Source organism: Helicoverpa armigera, chromosome 9, assembly GCF_030705265.1.
Source record: "Helicoverpa armigera isolate CAAS_96S chromosome 9, ASM3070526v1, whole genome shotgun sequence".
Lineage (NCBI taxonomy): Eukaryota > Metazoa > Arthropoda > Insecta > Lepidoptera > Noctuidae > Helicoverpa > Helicoverpa armigera.
Window position 1 is genome coordinate 2,338,650 of NC_087128.1, and position 27,214 is coordinate 2,365,863.

Genomic DNA, 27,214 nt, shown 5'->3' on the forward strand with positions numbered 1-27,214 from the left:
TCTGGCATTTCTTAAGTGGAATCCATTAAGATTGATGATTTCACCACATTTTAATAAATTGTACAAGGAAATGTAATTACTGAGCAGAATTAATAAAACGTTTATATGCAGGTCTATCAAAGCAGAGAAGAACTAGAAGTCAGTAAACTGGTCATGGAACATCAACTAATTAACAATTAATTATAGGACCATCATCCAAACTCAGATATTCCATTAAATCTTCATCTTAATCCACCTTTAATCTGGTTAAAAATAAAAAATTTAAGACGGTTGTCTTCAATTTTTTTTCGTCCTTAGAAAATCGCGACTGACCCAAAAATAATCCGGAATAGGCTTTTCAGCGTAAACAACAAAAATCTACAGTTACAAAATAAAGGCCGCAGGATACACCCACTTATAAATTATTCATATTATTGTAATATAAAAATAACTTATAGAAATAATCCTACGAATTGTCTAATTGACTACCTAAAAGCAAGTCAAACCCGTATTTCAATTTTGAATAGGATTGATAGATCCTCCTAGATAGATTTTGATAGATATCCTTAAAGTATATCAAAAACCGTCTTCCTTACAACATTCTTTTGTTTCAGCCTTGGCTATAACTGCCCAATGATGTACAATCCTACGGACTACTTCATAAAGGTGCTGTCTCTCACTCCTGGCTCGGAGTCAGCATCACGACAAGCCATCAAGAATGTCTGCGACAGGTTCGCAGTCAGCGATGCTGCCAAAGAATTAGACATGGAAATACATTTTGAGTTCCATTTGATGGATAGCGATAACTCCACGCGATCTGTAAGTTCATAGTCAAACGTTTGCACACCGTAGACTGAACAATCGGCCAAAAGTTGGCTAGATTGTAATTTTTTTAACGAATATCTCGATCCCAATCAAAGTTTTCAGTCGGACTGATTAAGGCACTATCGGCCGACCAAAAGTTTGCAGTGTTCGGGTAATCTAAGACTAATTATGTGCAAAAAGTGCATCGAATGCGTGTTCCAACGACCAACGAACTTTAAGATTTTTTATCTGTCAATTCATAAATTGCCCGTGGTTTTCACAGTCGAGTAATTAACACCCAATTTGCCATCGTAAATATGACTCATATAGTAAATTTATCCATTCAATTATTAATTGAACCACACTTTACTGCTTTTAATGACCACAATTAAATTAGTGAAGATATCATGTATTTCTGCAGATTAGATAACTATTGCAACATTTTTACTATTAAAAACTTAATTAAATATTTTTTTGTATATTCCCAGGTGGCTCAAGATAAACACGATACCTTCGAACCTCCGTTTTTCCTAACAAAGCTGTGTTGGTTAATATATCGGTATCTACTTATAATACTTCGAGATCCACGAGTGCAATTTGTAAGGATAATACAAAAATTGGTAAGTTGAAAATTAAAAAAAACTTTTTCTAGTATTGATATTTCAAGCAGATTTAACTGAAAACTCAATCTTACTTTCTATCAAAAGTAACATTATTAAAATACCTAAACCTAATGGCGTCCTAATCGATTGTCGGCCGCGGCGGCAGCTGTTTCATACAAGGAGATATGAGTACAAAAGCATTTGCGCAGACACAGGTGTTCTCCCTTTTCCTTCACTCATAGCCCACTCTCATAGACGGCAATCGGACACGACCGGACAGAGATCTAGTATATCAGTACCTAATAATCATGTTGCAAGTATACCACTATTTCCTTTCCCCCAGGCTATAGCTTTAACAGCAGGCCTCTGCTTCATGGGCACAGCAAGGCTCACGCAATCCGGCATTCAAGATGTCCAGGGTGCCCTCTTCATCATCATAGCAGAGAACACGTTCACCCCCATGTACTCAGTCCTCCATATGTTCCCCGAGGAGTTCCCTCTGCTGAACAGGGAACTGAAGGCTGGATTGTATTCGGCGCCTATTTATTATACCGCGAGGATGGTGGCTTTGGTAAGTGGTGATTTTTTTGAATTGGTAGCTCCTGTAGAACTTTTTTGTTACGAAGGACTTTTATAGACATACCATTATTTGTCTTATATCTTTTAACAGCGTAATAGCTATTCTATATTATCAACTTCTGTCATGTTCCAAGACAAGGGTGGTACCTACCTTAGCATTTTGAGAAAGTCCGCCTATTAACCTTAAGAGATCGTCTACCAATTAAGCTTTATAATAATGTAGCATGGCTCTTTTATTCCCAGAAAATAGGTTAGATTAAATAAGAAAGTTCTGTATATATTTGTAATTTTCTCGATTTTGTCAAACTAGGTACCTAATTTTTGCGGTTCTGCTGAACAGAAACCGTAGTAAAAATAATGCTCTCGACGCTTGTAACTCGTGTTCGGTCCACTTATTACTTATTTTTTCATCAACATGACGATTCATCGCTTAGATATTGTTGTGCAATCTCTAGATTCTTGGTAAACTACGCAAGAAGATGGCAACATTATTTAGCACTAAAGTGTGATATAATACCAAATGTCATAAGAGAACTTAAAGCTCTGTCCATTATAGATTCGCGATGAAGAACAATTAAATAAACTGGTTATCAGTTTTATAATCAATTATCTACTAGGTACTAGCTTTTCCAGCGGTTTCACCCGCTTTCCGAAGGAACTATTTCACGCACCCTGATAGAAAGTAGCCTATGCTTTATTACTGCTAAGTTATATCTATATCCATTCAATAGTTTTTGCGTTACACGGAAACAAACATCCATCTATTCATACATGCAAGCTGTCGCGTTCATAATAGTAGTGCGAGTTTTTTTTCAGTTCAAACTGGTATGCACTGCGGAAATCTAGTTCTAAAGCTAGTCAAAACTTTTAAGTATGACTAATACATTAACATGTTACACGTGCTGCTAAAGGCACCTAGCTTTAGAAACATGTGTAAGTTTATAATCTAACTCTATTATCTCTATCTCTAATGGAAACCGGAATTCAGTTCGATTAGAGCTCTCACACCCTGCAAAAATTAATTCTGCGATAGTTTTGAGATGAATGACGAGCTAGTGAAGAGTGGCTAAGTCAAAGGAAAACGGATCGATCGTTTGGTTAAGTAACGCCTGAAGCGATCGGTCCGTGGATGGGTGACCGTCTTGTCATGAGTGGGTAAATGAATTCTTTCGTGTTTCGGAAAGCACGATAAACTGAAGCTCCCGGCTGTTATTTGAACGTCTCTCTTACTCGTTACGGGTGGTCCGAAGCAAGAAAGCAGCCTTACCGAGGGGTATTGGGTTGAAGAGGTCAGATAGGCAGTAAATCCTTGTAAAACAGTGAAAACCATGAATTAAATCAAAGTTTCAGTCGCTCTAATACGGGCTGCCATAATGCCATGCTCTAATACCATTCATCTTCATACTGATTTATGAGCCCAGAGTATTGGCCGACTCCATTTTTCATTACACCATAATGGCCGTTACGGTGCATAAAACAGACAGGTCTCACAAGGAAAAGATGAAAACGACAGTTTTTATGACAACCATAATTTACCAGTTAGTTCAAAAACAACTCATAGTTCAAGGCTAGTTAATGGCTCAGCGGTTCATCTTTAAAAACATTATATTTCATTACCATAATACTAAATGCCATCTAGTAATATACTATTTCATTAATATGCCTATGACCGCCACCAGAAACCATATTTTGCGTAAAAGTACCGGTTATCCAAATATAATAGTAAAAAAGGCCGCAGTTTGTAAATGAACAATATATGTTAACCAGTAAATTAATCGAAAATTTTAAACCGGTTTCCAGCTTTGCATGTTTGCAAAAAAATATTTAATGCGTTGATCGTAAAGTTTTATCTGACATGCATGAATCAATCCCACATATATTACGTCAAAGTTATTTTTTATCAAGATTTGATTTGACTGTGCTTTTTTGTGTCCGCAGCTTTGCCACTGCATATTTTTAACCAGTGTGCCAGTATTAAAAAACGACTGCCTGTCTGACTGTTCTCCTCAACCCAGTTACCCGGGAAACTCCATATCTAATCAGTTTTTCTAACTTCTGACAGCCCCGTGCCTTCCAAAACAAGGAAAACGTCGTCGCTAAACAGATATACAAAATCGCAAAGATGTCAGATATAATTTTGCTACAATTAATTGTATTATAATTCCCTATGCAAATACGAAAGAAATAGAGTGAGTACTAATAGATACTTCAAACGTTCATCATACCACAATATCATCTTCGGCCTAGCCTTTAACCACTTCAGAACTTAGCTATAAGCTGCTAATAAGTCAACGTCCAGATGTCTCTTAACCAACTTCTTTCATTCGATTTCCAGCTGCCAGGTTTGCTGATAGAGCCGACACTGTTCACCCTGGTGGTGTACTGGATCGCAGGTCTACGTGGCTCCCTGTACGCTTTCAGCTTCACCGTGTTCCTGGCTATACTGGTGCTGAATGTAGCTATCGCCTGTGGTAAGTAAAGAGGTTTTATACAGACACAATCAATGCAAAGGAGTTTAAAATTAGACGGAAGAAATATATATAAGTAGGAACGCCTGAAAAGTATACAACATTGTGGGTTTAAATCATACTACCCGTGCTCTCTTCAAAAACTGAAAAAAATAAGCTGGTTAAAAGTATACTCAGTAAAAAAGGGTCACAGGCAAAGCAATGGACCAAATTCAGGTTTACGAACTGAATAACGAAACGTGGGTCAACAACGATTGCATAAAGTTTCACGTACCTACGGATAATTTGACTATAACCTCCACTGTTACAAGCATTATTTAAACGTAATCATCATCATACATGATTTGCTTCCAGGTTCGTTCTTCTCGTGTGCGTTTGGTTCAATGCCAGTCGCCATAGCATACCTCGTGCCCTTCGACTACGCTCTCATGATGACCTCGGGCATCTTCATTAAACTAAGGTAATAAACTTACATTTTATTTTCGCATACCTAATAAAACCTTGGCGGAAAATCTCCATTGACGCGAGCCAAGCATTGTTCATGAATATTGTTTATGGTAAAAATACCTTAAATTCTATTCGGAATTTAAAATGGGTCATAAAGTTAATGAGGATATTATTTTTAAATGGTTCGATGTTTAAACCAAATATTTTTACATTATGGTAATGTTTTTTTTGTGGAATTCCTGTAACGATTATTATTAACTTTTTTTATTACTATAGGCACATAAAGTAACGGACTTATTTGTATAGCGTAGCTTACGTGTTTATGTAAATGTATGGTAAAAAAAAAATGGAAATGATGAAAAAAATCATAAGTATAAGGGCAGAAGGATGATGATGAAAAATATTGTACAGGATTTTATACCCCGTTTTTATTTTGCTTTCAGTTCAATGCCAAAATACGTCTCCTGGATCCGTCATTTATCTTGGCTGATGTACTCCAATGAAGCTATGAGCATTTTACAATGGGATGGCGTCCAAAATATAAGTAAGTTGTCCTATTTCTTTTAGTTCTCGGGAACTCGAGGACTTTTTGGAAAACCGTTAGGTATTTATAACAATAGCACTCGTCTTTGTTGGTCGCTATTTTAAACGATCAGTTTGACAGTTAATGGAGACTGCTATATGAATGAAGCATGGCTAGGTATGGCACAGGTTCATTTTTTATGCTGCCTATGAATTTGTAAGTATTGTTAGTTAGTCAGCATTTAATTAATGGGCAATTTATATTTTTTACGAAGCCGAATTAACTTTGATCCTTCAAAACCAGTCATTGTGTTAAATCAGGCGCCATAATGTGCGTAATAAAGAAATGTTGCCATTCAACAAACTGTATTAATTACTAATTAACTTTATAATAGAAGATTCTTCATTATGTAAAAACATGAAACAAGTTACAAACAGTAGGCTTCGCATAATTTTGCTAAACTATGTTAATTTTACGAATAATCATTAATGATGTCGTTAAAGTATTATAATAAATTATAAAATATTTATTAATAATTAGGTATTAAAGGTTTCATTAATTTGAATTAAGCGAAATAAGTCCACAGCGACAAATCACAGACAGAATGATTGGAATGTATAAAAACTAATTTATGAATTCATGCCACACTTTGAGCAAATATAGTGACCAATTAATTATCATGCCTACTTAATATCCAGCCAGTAGACATGGATATTTTATTTTATTTTTTTGGGAAATCGTCAGGTGTAGGTAATTGTTCTCTCTTTCTGCGGGAGGAATTCAGAATGCGACTGATCAAAACCCATCATAATGATTCCTGGAGTCTATGTAGTACCCTCTTTCTAACAATCATGTAGACCTAGCACGGTTCACATAAAAGGAATAAGGAGATCAGCCAGCTGCGACATATTATAAAACACAAGCATTGACGCAGACTATTCCCTCACTCTCATATACCTATGGGACGACAATGCAACACGACGGGAAAGATTTCAGGCACAGGAGGACCGACCCGGGAATCGAACCTAATACCCCGTCCACAGCATTCGTATTTTGCGACTACGAAACCAACAAGGCAGCTATGTCTATAATACCCACCCAAAACAAAAATGTGAAAGACTGCCAAGTTCGATAATATGGGAATGCTTCGCCTATAAAAGAAGTGAGACCTGAATAAGTACCAAGTTCCATAAACATACCTCAGTTAAAAATAGTTACTTTTTAATGATGTTACTTGGCAAGCTTTCACACACCTTGTTATAAACCTACTAAACGCAATGAATCAAGTATATCATTTTCTATTTAAACTTGCCAAGTAACATCATTAAAAAGTAACTATTTTTAACTGAGGTATGTTTATGGAACTTGGTACTTATTCAGGTCTCACTTCTTTTATAGGCGAAGCATTCCCATATTATCGAACTTGGCAGTCTTTCACATTTTTGTTTTGGGTGGGATTTCATTTATTTTTGTAAGGTTGTTTATTTTATTTTTTTCTTATGATTAAGTTAGTTAAGGAAATGTCTCATTTATACTATCTTTCAGATTTTTGAATATGCACTATGCTTCTTACAAAGAAATGGACTAGATTTACCAACTGACTGACATGACATGTTATCATATATTATGTTCGTGGATCAAAGTTACACATTCGTTATTTACGAAAGTGATTCACACTTGGCCGTTTTCAGATTTTTACTTTACTTTGACTGAATACAAACCTTTGTAACGAATTTCAGATCGGTACGACCATTCGAAGATATATTATATAAATGTAGATAAATTTAGTTCGTTTTAGTTCCTTAGGGGTATAAAACACCTTCATTATTTTGAAACCGACTCACACTTGGCCATTTTCAGATTTTTCCCTTTACCTTGACATAAAGACCTACCTCCATGCCAAATTTCAAGTCAATACGACCATTGGAAGTGGTCTAGGTTTTTGATGAGTGAGTCAGTCAGTCAGTCAGTGAGTGTATAGTAAAAATAGCGATTTTCTGACGTTAATATCTCAAGACTTATAATAGGTATATTAATGAAATTTTGTATTTAAGATAAGTGAGTGGGTCTCAACAGATACTAGAAATTTGATATGCGTAAATAGAATAGATTTTGAGTTATAGGGGGGTCGAATTTGGCCCGAAATGGTTCGTGTAATATAACCCACGGCCGGTGTGTCGCTTTTTTTTGCTCGAACTTGGCGGACACACTGCCGTGTGTCTAGATTGTGCATACTATAAACATACCGTACTATATTATATTATCAATCGTCTTACAAATAAAGGGAAGCATACCGCTTAGAATATATTTAGCAGGCCCTCAGAGTATTTGGCAATATATCAATAACTATTTACATAGACGGTATGTAGACAATGCTTTGTAGATTATAATTAGGTGACCTAAAAATAGTATTTAATACATGACGTGCTTTTCAGTAGGTGTAGATGTATAAATATACTTCAGATGAAATAAAATATTATGTACGGTAGGTCTTATGTTTGCTCGTGACTGCTTCCACGTCCTCAGGTAACTTCGTCCTGCACGTGGGAAAAAAAATTGGCTATCTCCCCAGAGTGCCTACCCTAAATAAGGCTGATCCAAGTCAGATATCTTCTCAATTGGCTCAGTGGTTTTAGCGTAAAAGCGTAACAAACAAACTCACTTTCACATTGCAATATGAAATATTTAGGTACTGGACTGATTTAAAGATGCATTGTTTTAATATTTTTCAAAATTTCAAAATCTGGCTTTTTAGCCAAATACCATAAGTAGTACGGAGCCCTATCTTCAAGTTAAAGGAACAGGTTTTTGATTTTAAACCAAAACATCTTTAATATTTTTTTGGGCCTTTATCAATTCCATCAACCATTCGGAAACAGTAAAGGCCTGCGTCTAAAAAATAAATCCTTTTATTTACCAAAAAGTTACCCAAGATAAATCAATAAGAAACCAGTTTTTACACTACTTCCTGTAATTGGCCCATCTGTTCTATTTTTTTTTGTAAACCCAGGTAGCTTATTACGGCGCCCGGGATATTCCCCGCAAAAAGGGTCTGCCAGGTAAAATGGACAAACAAATAACAATAATACTGATATTTCAAAGAAGCAATATCCCTGTTGCGTTTAGAAATGTGTTAAGCCCATTATGAAACCTGTTGTCATACAAGGAAGATGGCGCCAAGGGATCACGATCTTTTGACAAATTGAGGTCGTTGACCCATCGTTGTCGTTGATTTAATAGACGCCTTGTATTTATGACGGCTTAGAAATGTAAATATTTTTTGAGTAGTGAAAGAGGATTTTACATCTTCCAATGACAGTTTAAACATATTCACTTACCTATACTTACCTCCTTATAGGGGATTTCTTACGTATATGCACCAAAAAATTCTAGGTAGACATACCTACGGAACAAATATAGTGTCCCTAACCAAGCATGCCACATGCCATATAAAAATACTACTCTAACATTTTTATAAAATATTTATAGTTCTTTTCTTGTTACAGCTTGCATCACAGACGAACCCGGTATGCCGTGCCTCAGCACCGGGGAACAAGTCCTGGTCACCTACGACTTCGCCAGCAATAATCTGTGGATGGACGTCCTCGCCCTCTTCATCCTATACCTGGCTTTCCACAGCCTAGCCGTTTTGGCGCTTAGACACAGAACCAGGAGAAAATAAACGAACAATTCCTATATGTTTTTGGTATGGTGTCTATTACGATAAATGTATTCAGCCAGGTGTAAATAATTTAAATAAAGAATTTATTGTACTGATTTTATTAGCTTACTCATTTGATTCTTCAATAACCTAACCTACCTACATATCTGGCCTCTTCAACCAAGTTACCCAGGCATCCCAATACCCCTAGATAAGACTGGTTGTTCGACTAACTGGCTTCTGACTACCTGTAACGAAGTGCAAAGTTGTTCAGTGACAGCCGGAAACTACAGTTTATCGTGCCCTCCAAAATACGGTGGTGTCCAAGATATACCTAGAAAAAATATACAAAATTAGAAAAGTTGCATTGATACTTGCTTGACCTGGAATCGAACACACACCCACACTTATACTTGATAGTTTGGTTCTTTAACCACTAGGCCACCACGACTTGAATAACCTAAGCACCCAACTTTTATTTCTGAATAAGGATTTCTAAGTTTAACCTCTTTGCTTGACAAGATTTTCACAAATGACACGACACTTCATACTCTCATATCGACGTCAGACTTATTATAAATTTTATCTCGAGCATTTCTTACTTATTGATATAAAACCATATAAAAACCTTTTCAGGAGGAACCTCGCAAGAATCCATTCTGGAATGATTCCTTCACGTTTGCGAGATATTCCATACTTATACTAGTGGGAGTTTCCTGTAATACCTATTGTCTATGTATCTGCATGTTACAACGCCTACGTCAATGATATCATTCATTTGTTGCCATAAAAATGTAATGACCAGTCAAACGTCATTGCGTTTTTTGGCACTGAAATAAAATCAATCAAAGAGCTGAAACTATCGGAGATTCATTTCAGTCTGTGTACGTCTGTTCAGTGTGTAGTGAAAAAGGTGACTTGTGTCAAATCGTGGTTCCTGAAAAATGGAGGCCTTGTTGAATTTCTTAACATCAGGTATGAAAGTGCCTACTAAATATTTCATAGCTATGTTGCATGAAGACAAGTTTAATAAATTGAATCATCAATATTGTAATGACCTATTAATATCTGAGCAACACAATAGTAACTTTGTTGTTATTTATTTCTTGCTTTATTTCAAGTACATACTTTTCATATACCATTGTTGTAAATCTATTTATTATCTATGTAAATAAAACAGCTTTGGAGTTGATTTAGTTACTTAATAAATAAATATTTACACTGTACTTACAGTGAATTTCTTGTAAGACTTCGCGATACTGAAACATTTTATTGTAAAATTATGCATTCTAGTAATCATTATTTTATCAATATAATATTTTTTTATAAAATTGACCAGTCAGTTCGCGCTATCTAGGAAAAAAACGACAAACTGCTTTCCGTCAATAACACGATCGGAACGTAAAAGTTCAACGTCTCATTAACAGATGGCAGCACTTCTGCCCATGTTTTTGTACCTGTCTGCCGGGCCGGCGAACAACGGGCGTTCGCTTCGAGCCGCGCAAGCGTAGTTCAAATTCATCCGCCATATTCGTCGTGTCAGACGGAGTGCAGTGCACGGCTGTGACATGTTTATTCGTAAACTGCATAAAACTTATGACATCGAGTCCTCACTGGTGTTTGTTTTATTTAGATAACTCTTCAAATATGCGATTTGATGGAGTCTTGAATGGATATTCGCGTCGTTTGTTGAATTATAAACGTGCATCGAACTGTGCATTCGTGTGTTTATGATAACAGCATTAACAGTAATCCTCGGTCGTGTATTGTTTTTTGTAAATCCCTTCAATTACTGGTGTTAAAGCTTGGTGATATTATGCAATATAGCATAACCGTGACCTTCGCGTATCGTGACTGTGCTTAAGGTGTCTTTTGAGGTTAAAATGCAGCTTGGATTATGAGCGACTGCGCCGAGCCATCAGGTTAGTAAGACGTCCAGTTATTTTATCGGTACTGATAATACGGTGTTTATTTATCACTTGCCCTATTTCTTGTCGTGTTCTACTACACATACATCTATATTTCTGGTTGGAAAAACATCATTTGAATATAGAACTTACCAATACCTAACGAAGATAAGTCAGTTCTTACTTAAAATTCTAACCTAAGTTAATATCGAAAGGTCATATATTTAGGCGGGAAGTTTTACGCACCAAGTAAAAGTGCATAAAATCATACACGAGTGCAACGTACATACAATAACAGAGGTCATAACTTCATAAACTTTGAATACAAAGACGTAAGTCGTTTCATTGGCGTTAAGTTAGTCTTAACTCGCGATCAACGTAGAGTACCAAGCCAGCTTGCACCTCAGTCGACGAGGCAAGGCGCGCGGCCCCGCCACGCCACGAGAGAATGCAACCTCGCCACAGGAATTACAAAGGGACCAAAGTGAAACAAGGACGAAGCATTGATTATCCCAATTGTTTTTTTTTCATCTTCGGTGTTAGACGTTTAAGATTGTCGATGGAACTGACAACTGAAGCATTGAGTTGTTTATGTATTCTAGGTATACAAACTCCTTGGTGGTTTCTTGTAAACGTTGAGCATTTAAGAAATTGTTATAAGTAGGTATCTGCTCTGCTCACCTCATTGAGAATTCCGATCATACCAGTACATGTAGGCATATCTGGTAGGTATCCAACTTGTACGAGTGTGTTCCGTATTTTGATTAAAACTGCTTTTTGTTTACACGGAAACAATGCCTATATCTATTTGAATAATCCTGTATTATGAACAATGCACCCAACGATCTACTTAAATAAAGAAAATAATAGAACAGTTCTATTTTTTACGTCAAACATCCTGTCGGCTGGTTCGTCTATTCTCATGTTAGGTAATTAACCCGTAGCGCGTCACATGTTGGTTTTTTGTAAACAACAGATTGTTTTGAAGATCTTGAATCTAAGTACCGAATCCTTGCTCGGTTAACCTAAACGAAAGCTTAGTCAATACAAGTAGATTTCTACATAGGGCTCCATCCCATACTTACCTTAGAAACCAACAGACCTGTTGATTTAAAGACCATAATGATGGAGATTATGGCTTCTCACTAGCTCCAAAGTGTAACAAGCTTATAAAAATGTAGTTTTGGTAAAACTCAAAGTTCGATTAAATGACCTGAAAATAACATACAAGCGGGCATACCAGGCAGAGACTCATTAAAATAAATTGGCGAAGTATTAAATAATCCACATAATAATAACCCTTACACGCACGAAACAGGTTTTACCGTTATTGATTAAAACGGTCTGTTTTTCTTCCTAAGTAGATATTCTATATAGAGTTTATAATATTAAATACTGCACTAAAACCTGTGGTCTCCACTCATGTTATCAATTAGATAAAAACCACTCTAGATTGTCGGTGGGCGTTCGATGTCTAGCTTATGACGTCATTGTAATAAAACACCGGCCCTAACCACAGTTAATAAGTATTGGCTATTTACAGCTTTATTTATTTCATAGATATCGTAACTGAGCTATTTTATTCCGTTCTGCAGATACCTATCGGTTTTTCTATCAAGAGTTGAAAGAGATCAAGACCGAACTGCGAATTAAATTGCAGGGTTGCAGTTTTTTGAACATTGCGGTAAAAAATATTTATTTCAAATTAGATAGATACATATCCGTTTGTTTGAAGGTTAGTTCAAAGTAGAATAGAAGTAGCTTTTCTAGTTTCTAGTCTCTTTGTTCCAAGTAGCTTTGCGATTCAGCTAATAACGTTTATTGTTTCAGAGACTAAGAAAAACAAATCATTAATACCTCTAATCAATAACTCTCAAACATTGCTGGCTTGACAAAACCAATAACACGGAGATCTAGATATCGTTTGAACTAATTGGCTGGAGTCACGGCATGGTTACTAGAATACCCGACAAAGGTCGCTCGGCCATACAGCCTCTCGATAAAGATTGCGTGTCGTATCGTCGTCGAAGCGAGCTGCGTTTGCTTAACAAGCGTATGTGAACACCAGAAGATAAAACACACTGTTGTTCCTAGAAAAACAATAGGCAGAAAAAATAAATTTTACAATTTATTGTTTACCTGCGATGACCATCACTTTTGTTTCGGAGATGACGTTCCTCAACTGAAATGAATGATAGAGGCACAACACAACAGATGTTGCATTGAACACGAAAAAAGAAAGTACACTCGTAGGCATTTGGTACACGGTACAGGATACACGTCAAGTCAATAAATTACAAAAAATATATCTCGCAATGAAAAGGTTTCACTCGAAACACATCAATAAGATTGTTTAAAATCACAACTTGATAAACACAGCTGGATTTTATTACGGTTACATTGGACCGATACAAATTGGCCTCTTATTGAAAAGTGATTATCGAAGATTGGCAGGAAGAGGTCCTTTAAATCAGCCGCTGATAAACGCTCGTTGGCTTGCCAGTTATCGATTAATGAGGTTGCTTACTTAGTCGTCCAAAGAAGCTTACTTGTCTATCGCTAGTTGCGACAGCCACGGATGCAATTCATTAAATCGGTGCTTACTACCTAGATTTCCGTTTTAACCTGTTTCTAGAAGTATTTAACCTGTCTACGTTGCGATATTTTATAGCAATAATAATATTAAACAGCTTAAGTGTAATGAGACGGCCAAACTATTAAACACGTAGTAGAAATGAGGGTAAGAAAAGCTTCATTGAATTTAATTGCATCGGAGGTGGATTAAATCACGTCATTAAAATAAGTATGAACTTTAAAACTAGTATCAATAAGTACATATGTGTATATTCTAAAAGTTTAATGACATGTAGCTATAAGCTGCTGAAGGTCAATATCAACATATCAATAACCCAACTATTAGTCTCATTTAGTCTCCAGACAGATTTGTTTACAACCATCATGCGACTTCTGCACCATCGGTTACGAAACAAAAAGACGCAAGCTGTCTTACTGCATCAGCCGACGATGATAAATGGTCTAATGGTCTTCTTGAATCGGCGTCAATGTTACTTGAGACCGATGAACCCTGTAATTAGCGGGTTACGTTCCAACAACGTGAAACGAAAGTCTCGCGTGCTACTCTTTTTTTATAAACCACCTATGGTCTTATAGTTAATGAGAATAATTTCGCCAATCTTGTAGTTTCTTGTTCGGAACCAATTACTATGGCATCGGTCACATTAACAGACAAGTGAAAGTCCATAATTACATATAATAGCAATAAAGAGATCCACACGGTTTGTTGAAGAATCTTAATTTTAAGACCAATTTTGTGCATTGATGCGCTATAACTGTCCATCAAGGCATTGCTATTTTCATAGTGATTAAAAACTGCGATAACAAACGGAGTGTCGAAGTATTTACTACCAGATTTGGACTGACGCAGCGATATGTGCAACTGGTTTGATGCTCGTTAAGACGCGCCGTGGAGTCTCACGTCTCTGAACAAAAACGAAGTCGGGAACAGGGCCAACTTGTTTTGGACAATACCCGGGCTGACACTTGAATGCCGATGCGTTTACCATGTGACATCCCACAGCTACCCGAACATGGAGAAACGTTCAGAAATGTAGGCTGGAGAGAAATAGCCTTAAATAGACATAAACATAATATATGAGAGGTATTGTGTGGGTTCAACATTAACAAATTGCAAACGAATAAAATTCAAGTTTAAGTGCACGGTTTCTCTTGTCTGTCTAGAATTATATTTTACAGAAAATGCTTACTTTTAAATAATACGTAACACTAAACATTGACCGAATTTAATTTTGGATCCGCATGGAGCACAGGCCATATTAAAAAATGGTGAAGGAATTGAGAAACAAAGCATGCATTGTTCCATATGAAGGTCGCACAGATAAAACAGCCCAGAGATAACTCAGAAACTTTTGAAACAATGTTTAAGATGTTGCAAAACTAAAAGAATAGATTCTATGCTGAGATAACTAACTGTGAACATATTAATAATATTACATTACTGTAAACCTGACTAACAGCTATTGAATTGCACATTTCCCGGACTCGTGTTTAGTGGGAGGTTGAATTTTAGCACTAGCTCCCTTTGTAAGCTTTGCACCGGGTCACCGACCCTTAATTATCCTACAGTGCGCACCGCTGCAGTGCAATGCTCCAGTAAAATTCTGCATAACAAGCCTTTATTAGTCCCTGACGGCGCCGACTTCCTTGACGATATTAGTTCAACTCTTTCTTGCATTACTTGATTCCGAAATCCTAAAAGTAGAAGATTCATCTTCCAAAAATATTAGACTAAAACTACTTAAATGTCTTTTTTACTTTTTTTCTCATTAACAAAGCCCTTTAAATACGAATAACGCAATGGCAGTTGGAAGTTGTGTAACACACACCGGATAAGCCGCAAAAATGAAGCCGGTTGTTGCGATCCCTATCGAGTGACCACGTTGAATCACTTTTGCATGCCCACAATTACGGCCAAAACCTTGTGTACACTGTTTTATAAAACGAATACGATAACATCAATCGAATCGATTCATTCGATGAATCATACTCGATTTCGATGAATTGTGGTCCCGTGCCTGGATCTTTTTGTTGCGAAAAGTCAATTAGTTTTTTGGAGTCCCACGTAATGTAAAGTCAGAAATGGATCCTGATTCAACTATGATATTTAATTTCAATTGTTAAGGAAAAATACTTTTCCCCTGCAGCTCAAAGTGGTTTGTTAGACAATGTTGGCAGTTATTATAGCTGTCAATAAATAAACCCAGTTCTATTATATAGGAGTAGTGGCGCTATTGTCAAGATACGGGTAAATAATGAACGTCCTGCCTGTTACTTTTGTCCAAACAAGGAAGTGTAAATGTGGAGTAATTGGCTGGACCAGGAAATTACTAAAAGGTTTCTTAGGTTCATCGATCATTTGCGACTCGTGCTTGTTTTAACGGCTTCCTTTTTAGCAGAAGTGAAACGTGCCGATGAAAACGTGCTATCTGCAATACCTGCGCGTTCAGGTAACTTTGTATCATCGAGATTATCATTCCGTAGTGGCCGAGAGAAGCGACCAGTCCCTATAAAAGGCTCGTTAAGTAAATGTTTTCCGTTAGCTATGACACGCGCTAATATTTGGCCTTCCATATGCACCAGCATCCGTCGAGAACTGGCTTGACTCGAGGTAAATTACTATATTTACCTGCAATTATGGTTGACGGTTTTCGGATTTATGGAGCAATTAAGCGCATAATCCCCTATGAAGCCTGGTAGGGCAGTCACAAAATGCTTTGAAAGTTTTCGTGTAATCCGAGACTTATTCAGGACGTGTAGCCAGTTTGTGAGGTTAAATAACGGCTTTAATAACTTTGATGTGGATTTTATGAATGTTAAATTTCCATTAAGATTGACATTTTGAAAAGGCGTTATAAATGTTTGGATTGAAGTCAGATCGTGATGTTAAGTGTAAAGTCAAGTAATTATGTCATGTATTTATTTAAAGCTATTATTTAATTCTTGTTTAAGAGCGCTATTACAAAATCGAATTGCTCAGTTGTAGGTAAATTAGACGATAGCCGGCAGCACTTGCGCATGTGTGCGTCTAGTGAAATACGCAACGCACACCCGCGGACCGCCACGCGGCACAAACAAACTTGAGACTTTGCCACTTTTTTCCGAAATAATTTATTGTTTTTATAGTTTATGAAATATTATTTGTACCGATGAATTTTATAACCTAGAATAGCTCGATTGAGTTACAATAAACAAGTAATCGTTTACAATTTTTAAATTATTTAATCGACAACCAAACTTTTCACCATGTTTATCAATTATAAGTAATTGATTTATAAAAAAACTAAAATCTATAATTCGTCTTCCATGTATTGTATCTTCATTTTCCTGCAACAATGAAAACTAGGAATGTAGATAGTTTATTAAAACAAATATGTCACGTATACCTTTTGCGGGTGACAAAAAATACTTACCATATTATTTGTACTGGTATTCAATTGAGTCTGATAGTCTGAATTAAATATGCTTTCATTATCCTGCAAGAATCAAAGAAGTCCAATTACATTATTATGCAACAGTGAAACTAACGACGATGACATTTACGTACATATTTCTTTATAACCAACATCAAAAAAAGAGAACCCAATCTATAACATTTTCGAATTAGAATATCATGGCCTAATACTTATGTATATTACATTTCAATCAGATCATTATAACTAATAAATAAAATAAAACTCACTAGTATCAAAACGTGTTAGATGCGTAGGTTGCGCTATATTTTTCGAACTCCGGCGAGTTTACGCGGCGCAACAGCGAGCGATACGTCCCTCCTCGGTAAGCGCCTGGCGCTGACTAAAGTTGAACACCGCGCGTCACAAGATTTATATTGATTTTGCATTGCAAACAAAAATTATTTTAAAATATTGTTTTACTTTTAAATAGACCAATTTTTTTTTTCAAGCTTTATAACAATACCACCTTAATTATTAAATGTTTTTTATTTGAATTTGGATTATACTTTCATAGATAAAAAATATAGTTTCGTACGGAAAATTGTCAGTAACTCTCAGTTTTATAGAATTATTTTTGGTGTAATACTGTATGAATTGTAATAAATTGATTTAAGCACTTCCAAGTACAAGATATAGTTGTATCTTGAACATTTTTATAAATGGTTAAATTGCTATATCCTCGGAGTACCGAAGCATCAAAAGATACCCAAAAGCAACATTTTATGAAACATCCTTTGCAGAGACAAAGATTTTACTGATGTACGTGGACAAATTAAAATATTTATTTAATACACTTTCAAGATAAATGATCAAACTTTCTGAATCTTATTTTTGTTTTTTTATTGTGACTATATCCAAAGCATCAAAACTCGAATAAAACGTTTAAATTCGCGAAAATTTGTGATAGCCCTCTTAACCATACTAAGAAGGTTGTTTAGAGGAAACACCAATACAGTAGCCGAGTTTGTCCATTCTGTTGTCGAGTAGCCACGTGCATGATCATGCATACTGTAAACAGATATAATTAAGGTCGCGGCGTCCATATTAATGCAGGCCCGATCAATATTCATAGCAAGCAGCTCGGGTCAGATGGCTAGATATCTATTGGCGCCCAGTACCCCGGGTCAAGTAAGAATGAGTTGAGATTCGCGATAAAACTAGTTCAGAGTTTAATTATTTTGTTAGCTTATTGATTTCTTGTGTCTTGGATAACGTCATTTTCTATTTTATAATATGCTGTAATTTCTATAAATAGTGCATTTATGTTATGCTGTACTTTTTGCTGTCTAAATTCATGAAGCTTTTACCTGAGTGACGCGAGCGCATCTTACTGTATGACCTTGACGCGATAACGCTGCGTCTGCGCAGCTATTACTGCGGCCGGTAATACCCCGGCTATTAGTGCAGTCATTGAAGCATTATTGCTACGATTTTTTTTACTGTGAACCGATTGGCATGAAATTTTGGAATTAGGTTCATCTTACCCTTAACTTTAAAAGTGAATATGATTTGAACTCCGCCACCCCCCCCTGGGGGTGGTTGCCACCCCTTCTTTGGGGTGAATATTTTTTTTGCAAAATAACCTCGGATATCGATAGAAGACCTAATTTTAAGCAAAAGTTGGCTTTAAAGTTTAAAAAAAAATCCAATACTTTTCAAGTTATTGGCAATTGAAAATTCGCAATTTTTTCACGTTTTTCATCGGTTTTTTGCAAATATCTCCAAAAATATACGTTTTATCGAAAATGTATAAAGAACAAAATTGTAGCAGTTAAAACAACGAACAATTTGTTTTTTTATAAAATGTCCTAAGTGCAATAATATTAAGCTAGATATTAAAGATCAAAGCCGTTTTTTATTTTGTCTGAAATTTAATCGTTGTGGTCAATGTCATGTAGCGACGAGCAGATGCATTTTATACATTCTAATACAAATGGGTTTTGTAGTGCTTGAAATAAGCTTTAAGATGAGCACTATTAAAAGTCTTTTGCACGTTAAATAAGTGAGCTGTATTGCAAATAAGGGGAGCATCTTATATTTTTTCTTTTAAATCAATGGGTTTCATAAGTGCCATTTCCACGAAAATTAAAATTAATCGTATTCCGCCTAGGATTAACTTTATTATGAAGAGTTTGATAGATAGTATCAGTTTGGCTGCTTCAGGACAGATATTTTTCAAAAAAGTCACGATTAACGAAAAGAACGAAATTTCAAATTAAAGAAAAACCCACTTGTTTTTCATAATATCTCAAAAATTACGACAGATACGTATAAAAGTGTACTGATAAAAAAATTAGGTATTTTTCTGACAAACAATTTGGTTTGTTTGTTTTTTCTGTCGAACAAAAATTGACGGAGATATGATTGTTTAAAGAGCGCGTGGCAGCGCAATCACAGCCTCTCTTAAACCCTTTAACCCTTCACCGTTTTAGAAAAAAGTTCTTTACTATATATTGCAATGATGGATTTTGTAGCTCTCTTAATTACTTTTACAGTGGTTTTTTATAAATTGTGATAGCATGAAAATTTAAGGAGTTATGGTCAAAAAACTTGTCATATTTTTTTCTACTTAGTAACTGAAAACTTCGGAGTGTCAATATTTGGAGCAATGTGAAAGTAGGCAGTATAATAAAGAGTCACAACTATTCTAATGTGTATACATGTCACCGGAAAATAATAAAACTCGTAAATTGATCAACTTACTAAAATAATAGATGACATAAACTACGTCGATTAAATTTCAGACAAAATAAAAAACGGCTTTGATCTTTAATATCTAGCTTAATATTGCACTTAGGACATTTTATAAAAAAACAAATTGTTCGTTGTTTTACCTGCTACAATTTTGTTCTTTATACATTTTCGATAAAACGTACATTTTTGGAGATATTTGCAAAAAACCGATGAAAAACGTGAAAAAATTGCGAATTTTCAATTGCCAATAACTTGAAAAGTATTGGATTTTTTTTAAACTTTAAAGACAACTTTTGCTTAAAATTAAGTCTTCTATCGATATCCGAGGATATTTTGCAAAAAAAAATATACACCCCAAAGAAGGGGTGGCAACCACCCCCAGGGGGGGTGGCGGAGTTCAAATCATATTCACTTTTGAAGTTAAGGGTAAGATGAACCTAATTCCAAAATTTCATGCAAATCGGTTCACAGTAAAAAAAATCGGAGGTTAGACCGTATTTTTCGCTTCAATGACTGCACTATATTACTTTAAACGTTTTACGCCATACGGTGTTGCATTGTATCGTATTTTTATACTAATTGTATAACATATTTCTTCAATTTCATGGTTCGTTTGTTTGTAAGTGTAAATTACAGATGTATCTTGCGTAAAATTACATTTACGGCGTTACTATCAATCAATTTCATTGTGAAACGAATTTCTTATCTTGAATTCAATTGCATTGTCATTGAAATAAAGATGCTCGTTACTAAGCAATAGGTTCAGGCTTTATATTATTTTTAACAATGATATCTTATTAATTAAGTTGTGATGCAACGCCAGACAAATCATGAAGATGGATTCTTTTGATGGATTAGATGTAGGTTTGATTTCTACATCAGCAAGATTACAACAGTAACCAAATCGGATCTTGAATCTAGAAAGATGTGAAACTGAAAATGTTTCTCTCTGCTAGCTTACTTTTTCCATGTCGTTCAGGCAACCTTCTACCTGATCTTCACCATCCAGCAAGTCATTTGATTTCTCATGGTTTTTGCAACAGTCTCTGGTACGAATTCTTTCATCTATCCATTTCGCCAGTGAACGGATACATTCCGCCATATGTGGCAGTATCGTTTCTCTGAAACCTTAACAGAGATCCAATGAAATAGAAAGCATTCTGACGATAAGGTTTAAGAACTAGTCGTATTTGGGTATCAAGTGAAAACAAACCGTATATGGGCGGAGTTGCGTCATTGCCGAGTTATTTGGCCGATAGTTCTAGTTAGTGACTTATTGGGCTGCTGTTGGTATCAGCACTTGAGAATTGATAGTGGCTACGATCCTTTTATGAGTTCTAAAAATCACTTTACCTCTCTGACTATCCGTAATTTGGTTTTAGGGAGATGTATTACTGACTCGCACTTGACCGGTTTTTCTAATTCTTGCGTTGTCCACGTTTATCGTTACAAAGAGCTTCAAGAGATCCTAAATCAAACACATTCATGTGTGACACACTAACAAAATAGTACGCTTAGATCCTTAACGGCCATTCATTTGTTCTGTAAGAAACCCTACGCGTTCCTTATTTGAATAATCCGATTATCGTACGAGGCCCTTCCCTGTCTGTCTGTACATCAACTGTAGTCCTGTTGTTTCTTTTATGAGTCTTTTTATCTTCGTGCCCGATTACATTTTTATGGATTTCATGCTTTTATTGGTCGCAATAACTTGGAGCACTTCTTCAGGAATTACGGTGTCTGGCTCGCTGTCATTTGGCGTTTTATCGCTTTATTTACCTACAGTTATTTCTCAAGGAAACGAACACAAAGTTCTATATTCCTTAATAAGCAAGTTCTGATATTAACTGCAATTTGGGACGTAACTTGGTGCGGCAGTTACAAATTGATTCTTATTGCCTGAATGGTAAGTAGGTTAAATATTTTAAGTACCGTATGGAATCAATTTTGCGTGAACAATGGTAATTAACATATTTGTGCGTTTTCTTCGCAGTTAATATGCTTCTAACACGTGGAATGTTATCATCGTCTGCAGTTACCTTCCAGAACAGAGATAAGGCATGCAGTCGTGCAATATGCGACACCACGACCGAGATTTTATTTTTACCCGTGTTCAGTTCAACGCAATAATGTTTTGTTTTATGATGTGATAAAATCTCACTGTATTTTTTATCTAGAGAGAAACTACATAGCATGTGCTGCAGACAATTTTATTTGTGTCGTCATTATGACCTTCGCAGATGCTATTTGATGGCGTATTGCAACACAATAACAAAAGACTATTCAATGCGATTTTGTATAAGTTACTTCAGAAACTGGTTTTTTGGTTGTAGGCATCCAAACTCCTGCTTCACTCATATACATGTATATACAATGAGGCTTGGGTGAACTTTGAACCTACAGTAAAATTAACTAAACATAGCATAGAGAGGTAGATATGCCGCCGACGTACAATTTCTTTGAGCGGTTTCAAAATTTTAAAGGAGGAGATTATAGAAGATAATCGAATCTTAAAGCCCAAATTCTATAAGTGATATCCTAAGATATAACAATGTCCTGAGGTCTGGGTACCTTACTGATAGGTACATATCACGAGGAATCTGCATGAAATGGATCTGTTTCATAGACTAACAATACTGCGAGTAGGTATAATAACAATACTGCGGTTAGATATGATGTAATGGCGTACTATACAAATGACGTTAAATTGCAGATTCCGATTGTTCTTCTTGATAGGCACGGGTAATATTTATCCTAACAAACCGTATAGTTCTTGCTAGTTAGTGACTATGTACATTTCAGATTAGTTTCACTTTGTGATGAAAAAGTTGTAAGTTTTGATAGGCAACTGTCGAAACATTAACTAATAAAAAATCACTTCTATCTACATACGCAATAGCCACTTACGTAGGTTTGATTATAACAAACTGTTTCTAATCTAAACAGTAAAGTGTATCAATTAACCATACATAACTTTCGTCTATAAATCACATATCGTAAACATCAATTTGGTAGCTAGTAGGTCGGCTATCGGAGCCTCGGATTTGATACCAATCGTGTCTCACATTATTCTTTGTCAACACTAAAAGCTCAATTAAGACTTCGTCACGAGAACTAACGGTATCTTAAGGCAGCCAAGCGAACATAGTTAACTCTAAAGTAAAACGCTAATAGGTTCCATAATGACTTTTTGCAAATGGTTACACTATTCGAGCCATTGATGAAGTCTTGTGTCATAAGGAAGTCTTTTTTGCTGTCATTTGAGGATGGAAAAGATGTTTCAAAACTCGAAGAAAAGGTGTCATTACGAGCTGACGCGAAAGACGTAGCGTTGATCAATAGCCATGAATCTAAAATGTTATTGAAATTTTCAATAAAATGTTGAAAGCAATTACGGGACCATTCTGTGAGCAGCGCCATACATTTCGTTGGCGCGCTCGGCGTGAATTGGCCTTCTGTAAGGTCCAGTCAATACGATTTAAAGTTGGACCTCAATAGATCAGATAGTGGCTATTGTGCGGCCGTAACAGCTATTTATAGAGTTCGATGACTCCACGTTCTATCAAATCGTAATAATTTATCCCTAAAACCTATTCAAGAATATGTGTCAGATAGAAAATCTAAATTGATTTATTATTATCTAATTCTATTGAGTGTTACAGAGACCGTAATAAGAAGAACATGAATAAGACTTTAATATCAAGTTAAGTAAGGTCTTTCAAAGTTGTTGTTTGGGAGCAATGACACTCACACTGATATGGTTTCAGGCATAGGTAATGGGATTATTTCGCATAAATGGATGTAATTGGCAGAAGATTTGGGTGTCCCAATACTTTATAGTTCGGGTGAACAACTTTCGCTTTCGTGTCCAATGGCGGAGTGCAAGCTAGCGACACCCACGCCGAGCGCTGTCCCGTGTTCACTATCGCCCACTGAATCCAAGAACTTTAGCTAAATGGACCAACTGACACTGACCACGGGCAATTTCAAGGTGATCGTCGAATATTGTATTTCAAATGAAACATTGCAAGAGGTTTCAGCTACACAGTCATGTAAGCGTTATTTGCAAATTCTGTTCGAGAGAAAGGTCTGTTTGGTATAAAGTTATGCGGATTTGAATATGCAAAACCGAATCTCATTAACACTTCAATTAAAATATCGATTTAAGGCAGTGTTGACACATGTCTAATTAACGACATGTCTGGATTTATGTCACATAGGTGGTCAAGTCACTCTCCATTTGATGCAGAGCACTTTTACAAGGGATTCTAGTCTTTCTCTCTGTGGAATAGAGGTGATAAACGTAGATCAGAATCATAATGGAAAATAATATCTACTTATCCATCATAAAGTAGGTTAGCATACCTATGATGTGGTTGGATCGATTTCAAGGCTTCGCGGTTTGTACAACATACGCTTTTGGGGCATATAATTAAAATACAATTTGGTTCTTTATAAAGAACGTAGTCTGAGAACGGATCTGTTTTTATTATAATTTATGTACGAGCTGTTTTTCAGGTTAAGTCATGTCGGTTGCTAGACTCGAGTAAAATAGTCTGAAGTTTTAATTCTGTCAAGCCAAGTAATTTACGATACCGCTGTTGCTGGAAAATTACTGAATTGAAATAAATTATCCCCTCAATCAATCTGTACAGCAAGGTTTAAAGCCGACTTCAATAAATGAGACGTTGAATTGAAAGTACTGTTTCAAACTGATGGTTTTCAAGTTTCTTGAGCGCAGATTGGTTTAATGTTAATTAAAGTAGCTATGCTAATTATAAGGTCTGTCTGTACAGTAGCACAGCAAGAGTTCTATGGAAACAACACGCCACTCTGTTCTAAGAAATTAGCGGAATCGATTTACTTTGAGTGTTGTACAATTCGCAAAGTTCTCGGAATTGTGCTACGGATACAACTGTATCTTTTCAATTTCATTCTACAAAGCAAAAATTATGAATGGATTTTGATGATACGAATTGAAATTTTATAAAATTTTATAAACCTTTATGGTCGCGGCCTTCGAGCAAGGTTGCAGGCATTCAGCAGATACTGTCCGTCGTGGCATCTTTCCCCTCGTGCGTGGCCATACACATCTTAATATGCTGAAAATAAAATGCAGTTACCTTCTACACACAACTCTTACTACACTTACAGATCACACACATTATAATTTTCTTAACTCAATTAACATAAACACAACAGACACACCACAATTAAAGTATTACATAGCCAATAATCAAGATACACTTACAGAGTTTCAGTAAATTTTTTCAGTAAAATGGTGGGACGGACGCCATCATGTCACTAAAGGATGTGCTGAAAATCAGCGCTGTGGCACCAATTTCATGTGGTTGAGGTCGCAGCATATACTGAGCACGTTCTTTTTTTTTGCGCACGCACTATAACATTTGTTTTATTTGATAGCAATTTGTAAAATTGTATTAATTATATATTTTTTTTCTTCTTAATGTTTATTGTTATCAATGTGATAGTGACTTTTTTCCAGGTATGGTCCACAGATAATAAAAATCTAAGAGATAGGATAGAGAGCGACGCTGTGGACCATAGATTAAAACTGTTTAGTATTAAGTTTTTTTAGTGTTATTTCTGTTTTTGTTATACTTAATAATTTTCTTTGTCTTGTTTTTGTGTGTATACGTGTGCGTCTGCGCAAAAATAAATTATTTTTCTTTCTTTCAAATTTAGATTCTAAGCTCCGATTACTCTGTAATGACGCACTTTAATTATCGCAAAATTAAGTATTACCTACATTCGACAATTTTCCTGACAAAATTAGAACTCGATAATTTGACGACAAAATGAATATATCGCTGAGTAAATGTTTCAAGTAAAATTCTGAAAATGACTTCATCGTTGATAGCGGCTACCAATTTTCAAGAATTGGTCGGCTCATGTTTATTAAAGGCGCATTACGCAAAAGGAGGCCGAAAAACGCAAAGGCCTTCACCTGTTTCGAGATCCCATCAGTACATTTCATGGGAACGATCGAAGCCTATTTTTTGCCACAATATAAATGTTGATAACCAAAATTTAAGGAAAAGCAAAACCAGCACAGCAACAGTATTTAACCTTGAGATGAAACGGAACGTGTCAAACATTGTTTGAAACAAATAAAAAGTGACTTCAAAAAGTGTAATCGTCCCGCCTAAGTCGTTGTAGTGTTTTGATGTGGACGTTTATAGCATTGTAAAATGGTGAAACGTTTTTATTCAATGTGTACGGCGTTTTCTGTTTCTAACCGTGCACTCGTTTCATTGTGGCCAGTGTAGCCACTATTGCTTCACAAGCCTTTACTATTGCGAATGGAACGTAAATCGTTGCCCTCACCGGGAATAGTTTATTTGATCGGGCAGGTTTAAGGTTCGACGCCCGCGCAGGGTGGTCCTACCAACTCACAATGTTGACAATTCAACGCTTCATCGAACATTTAATTTATTTTTTACATTTTGATGATACATGGTGCACTGTGCCACGAATCATGTTACTCGCATTTGTTAATGCAGCGTAATGAGACACTTGTATTGCGTGGACGTGTCGTTAGTCATCAGGTTATGAATGATCGTGTCATCGGTATTACGATTTGCGAGATGTTAAAGTGTTGTTTGAATGGTTCACTCGACAATGTTCTCAATATACACTTGTTGCCGTCTTTCACATCTCAAGTACCTATGTTATTTGCGATGGTCGCGAGAGGCCTCGGTGGCAGTTGATACGCTTATTTTTGTTTGAGTTCATAAGCACACTTGTGTGAATTGGCGCTAATAGAATAATTGCGGTTATTTACGTTACGCACAGATTTTCGTTCACGCGCGATTTGCGATTTGTAAATATTTGTTCTTATCACTCTCGTCTTCATCATTCTATTTCGCGATGTGTTCTGTTTAGTGTTCGTGTAACAAACCGGCTAGTAACATTTTTAAAGCAGTCTAAAATAAACAGAACCGTCGCTTTCTGACATTGTACACGAAATTTACGATAACTGATGCAACAGACAGCATCTCGTTTAACGATACTGAATGCTTACTTATTTATTTAGGATTTCTTTTTCGGGCATCAATTCTAAACGGAGCGGAATCATTTCAACTGATGGAAAGGGGGAATAACTGTGTTGGCGTGCAGTTTCTTATTCACTTTTTTTCCGAAATGCGATCGCCCACGTTGATTTTTTCGCAACATAAAATAACAAGTCCTGATTTGCTTTCCAAAATCTTGAAGACAAGAATCACTACTATCGTTTCGCATTTCACTGTTACTTCAGGAACATTACTCATTCAGAGTATAAATTTTGCTGCATTATCTATCCTTCTTAATATTTCATTGGGCGGTGGTATTGAAGACAAATGTTATTTACACTAGATAGTGAATTTGAACTATGAGTAATGTTTGAGCTGAATCTACATTTCATTCTATTCTACTTCATAATCTAGATAATTTACACAAAATATTTTTGACACTAGTGTAAATTTTTCCAGCTAACAT

General features: G+C 35.9%; 1 protein-coding gene across 5 annotated transcripts in view; it reads left to right on the forward strand.

Annotated features, from left to right (window-relative positions):
• The window catches only part of LOC110372731 (protein scarlet), a 29,449-nt gene extending 20,269 nt beyond the window's left edge, over window positions 1-9,180 (forward strand). For all 5 annotated transcript variants that reach the window (XM_064036365.1, XM_064036368.1, XM_064036367.1 and 2 more), the window contains exons 8-14: window positions 594-798; window positions 1,272-1,403; window positions 1,729-1,956; window positions 4,300-4,435; window positions 4,787-4,892; window positions 5,323-5,423; window positions 8,909-9,180. In XM_064036365.1, the coding sequence (XP_063892435.1) occupies window positions 594-798; window positions 1,272-1,403; window positions 1,729-1,956; window positions 4,300-4,435; window positions 4,787-4,892; window positions 5,323-5,423; window positions 8,909-9,084 (1,084 nt within the window). In that variant the 3' untranslated portion in view covers window positions 9,085-9,180. The remainder of the gene's footprint in view (window positions 1-593; window positions 799-1,271; window positions 1,404-1,728; window positions 1,957-4,299; window positions 4,436-4,786; window positions 4,893-5,322; window positions 5,424-8,908) is intronic.
• The last annotated feature ends 18,034 nt before the right edge of the window (window positions 9,181-27,214 follow it).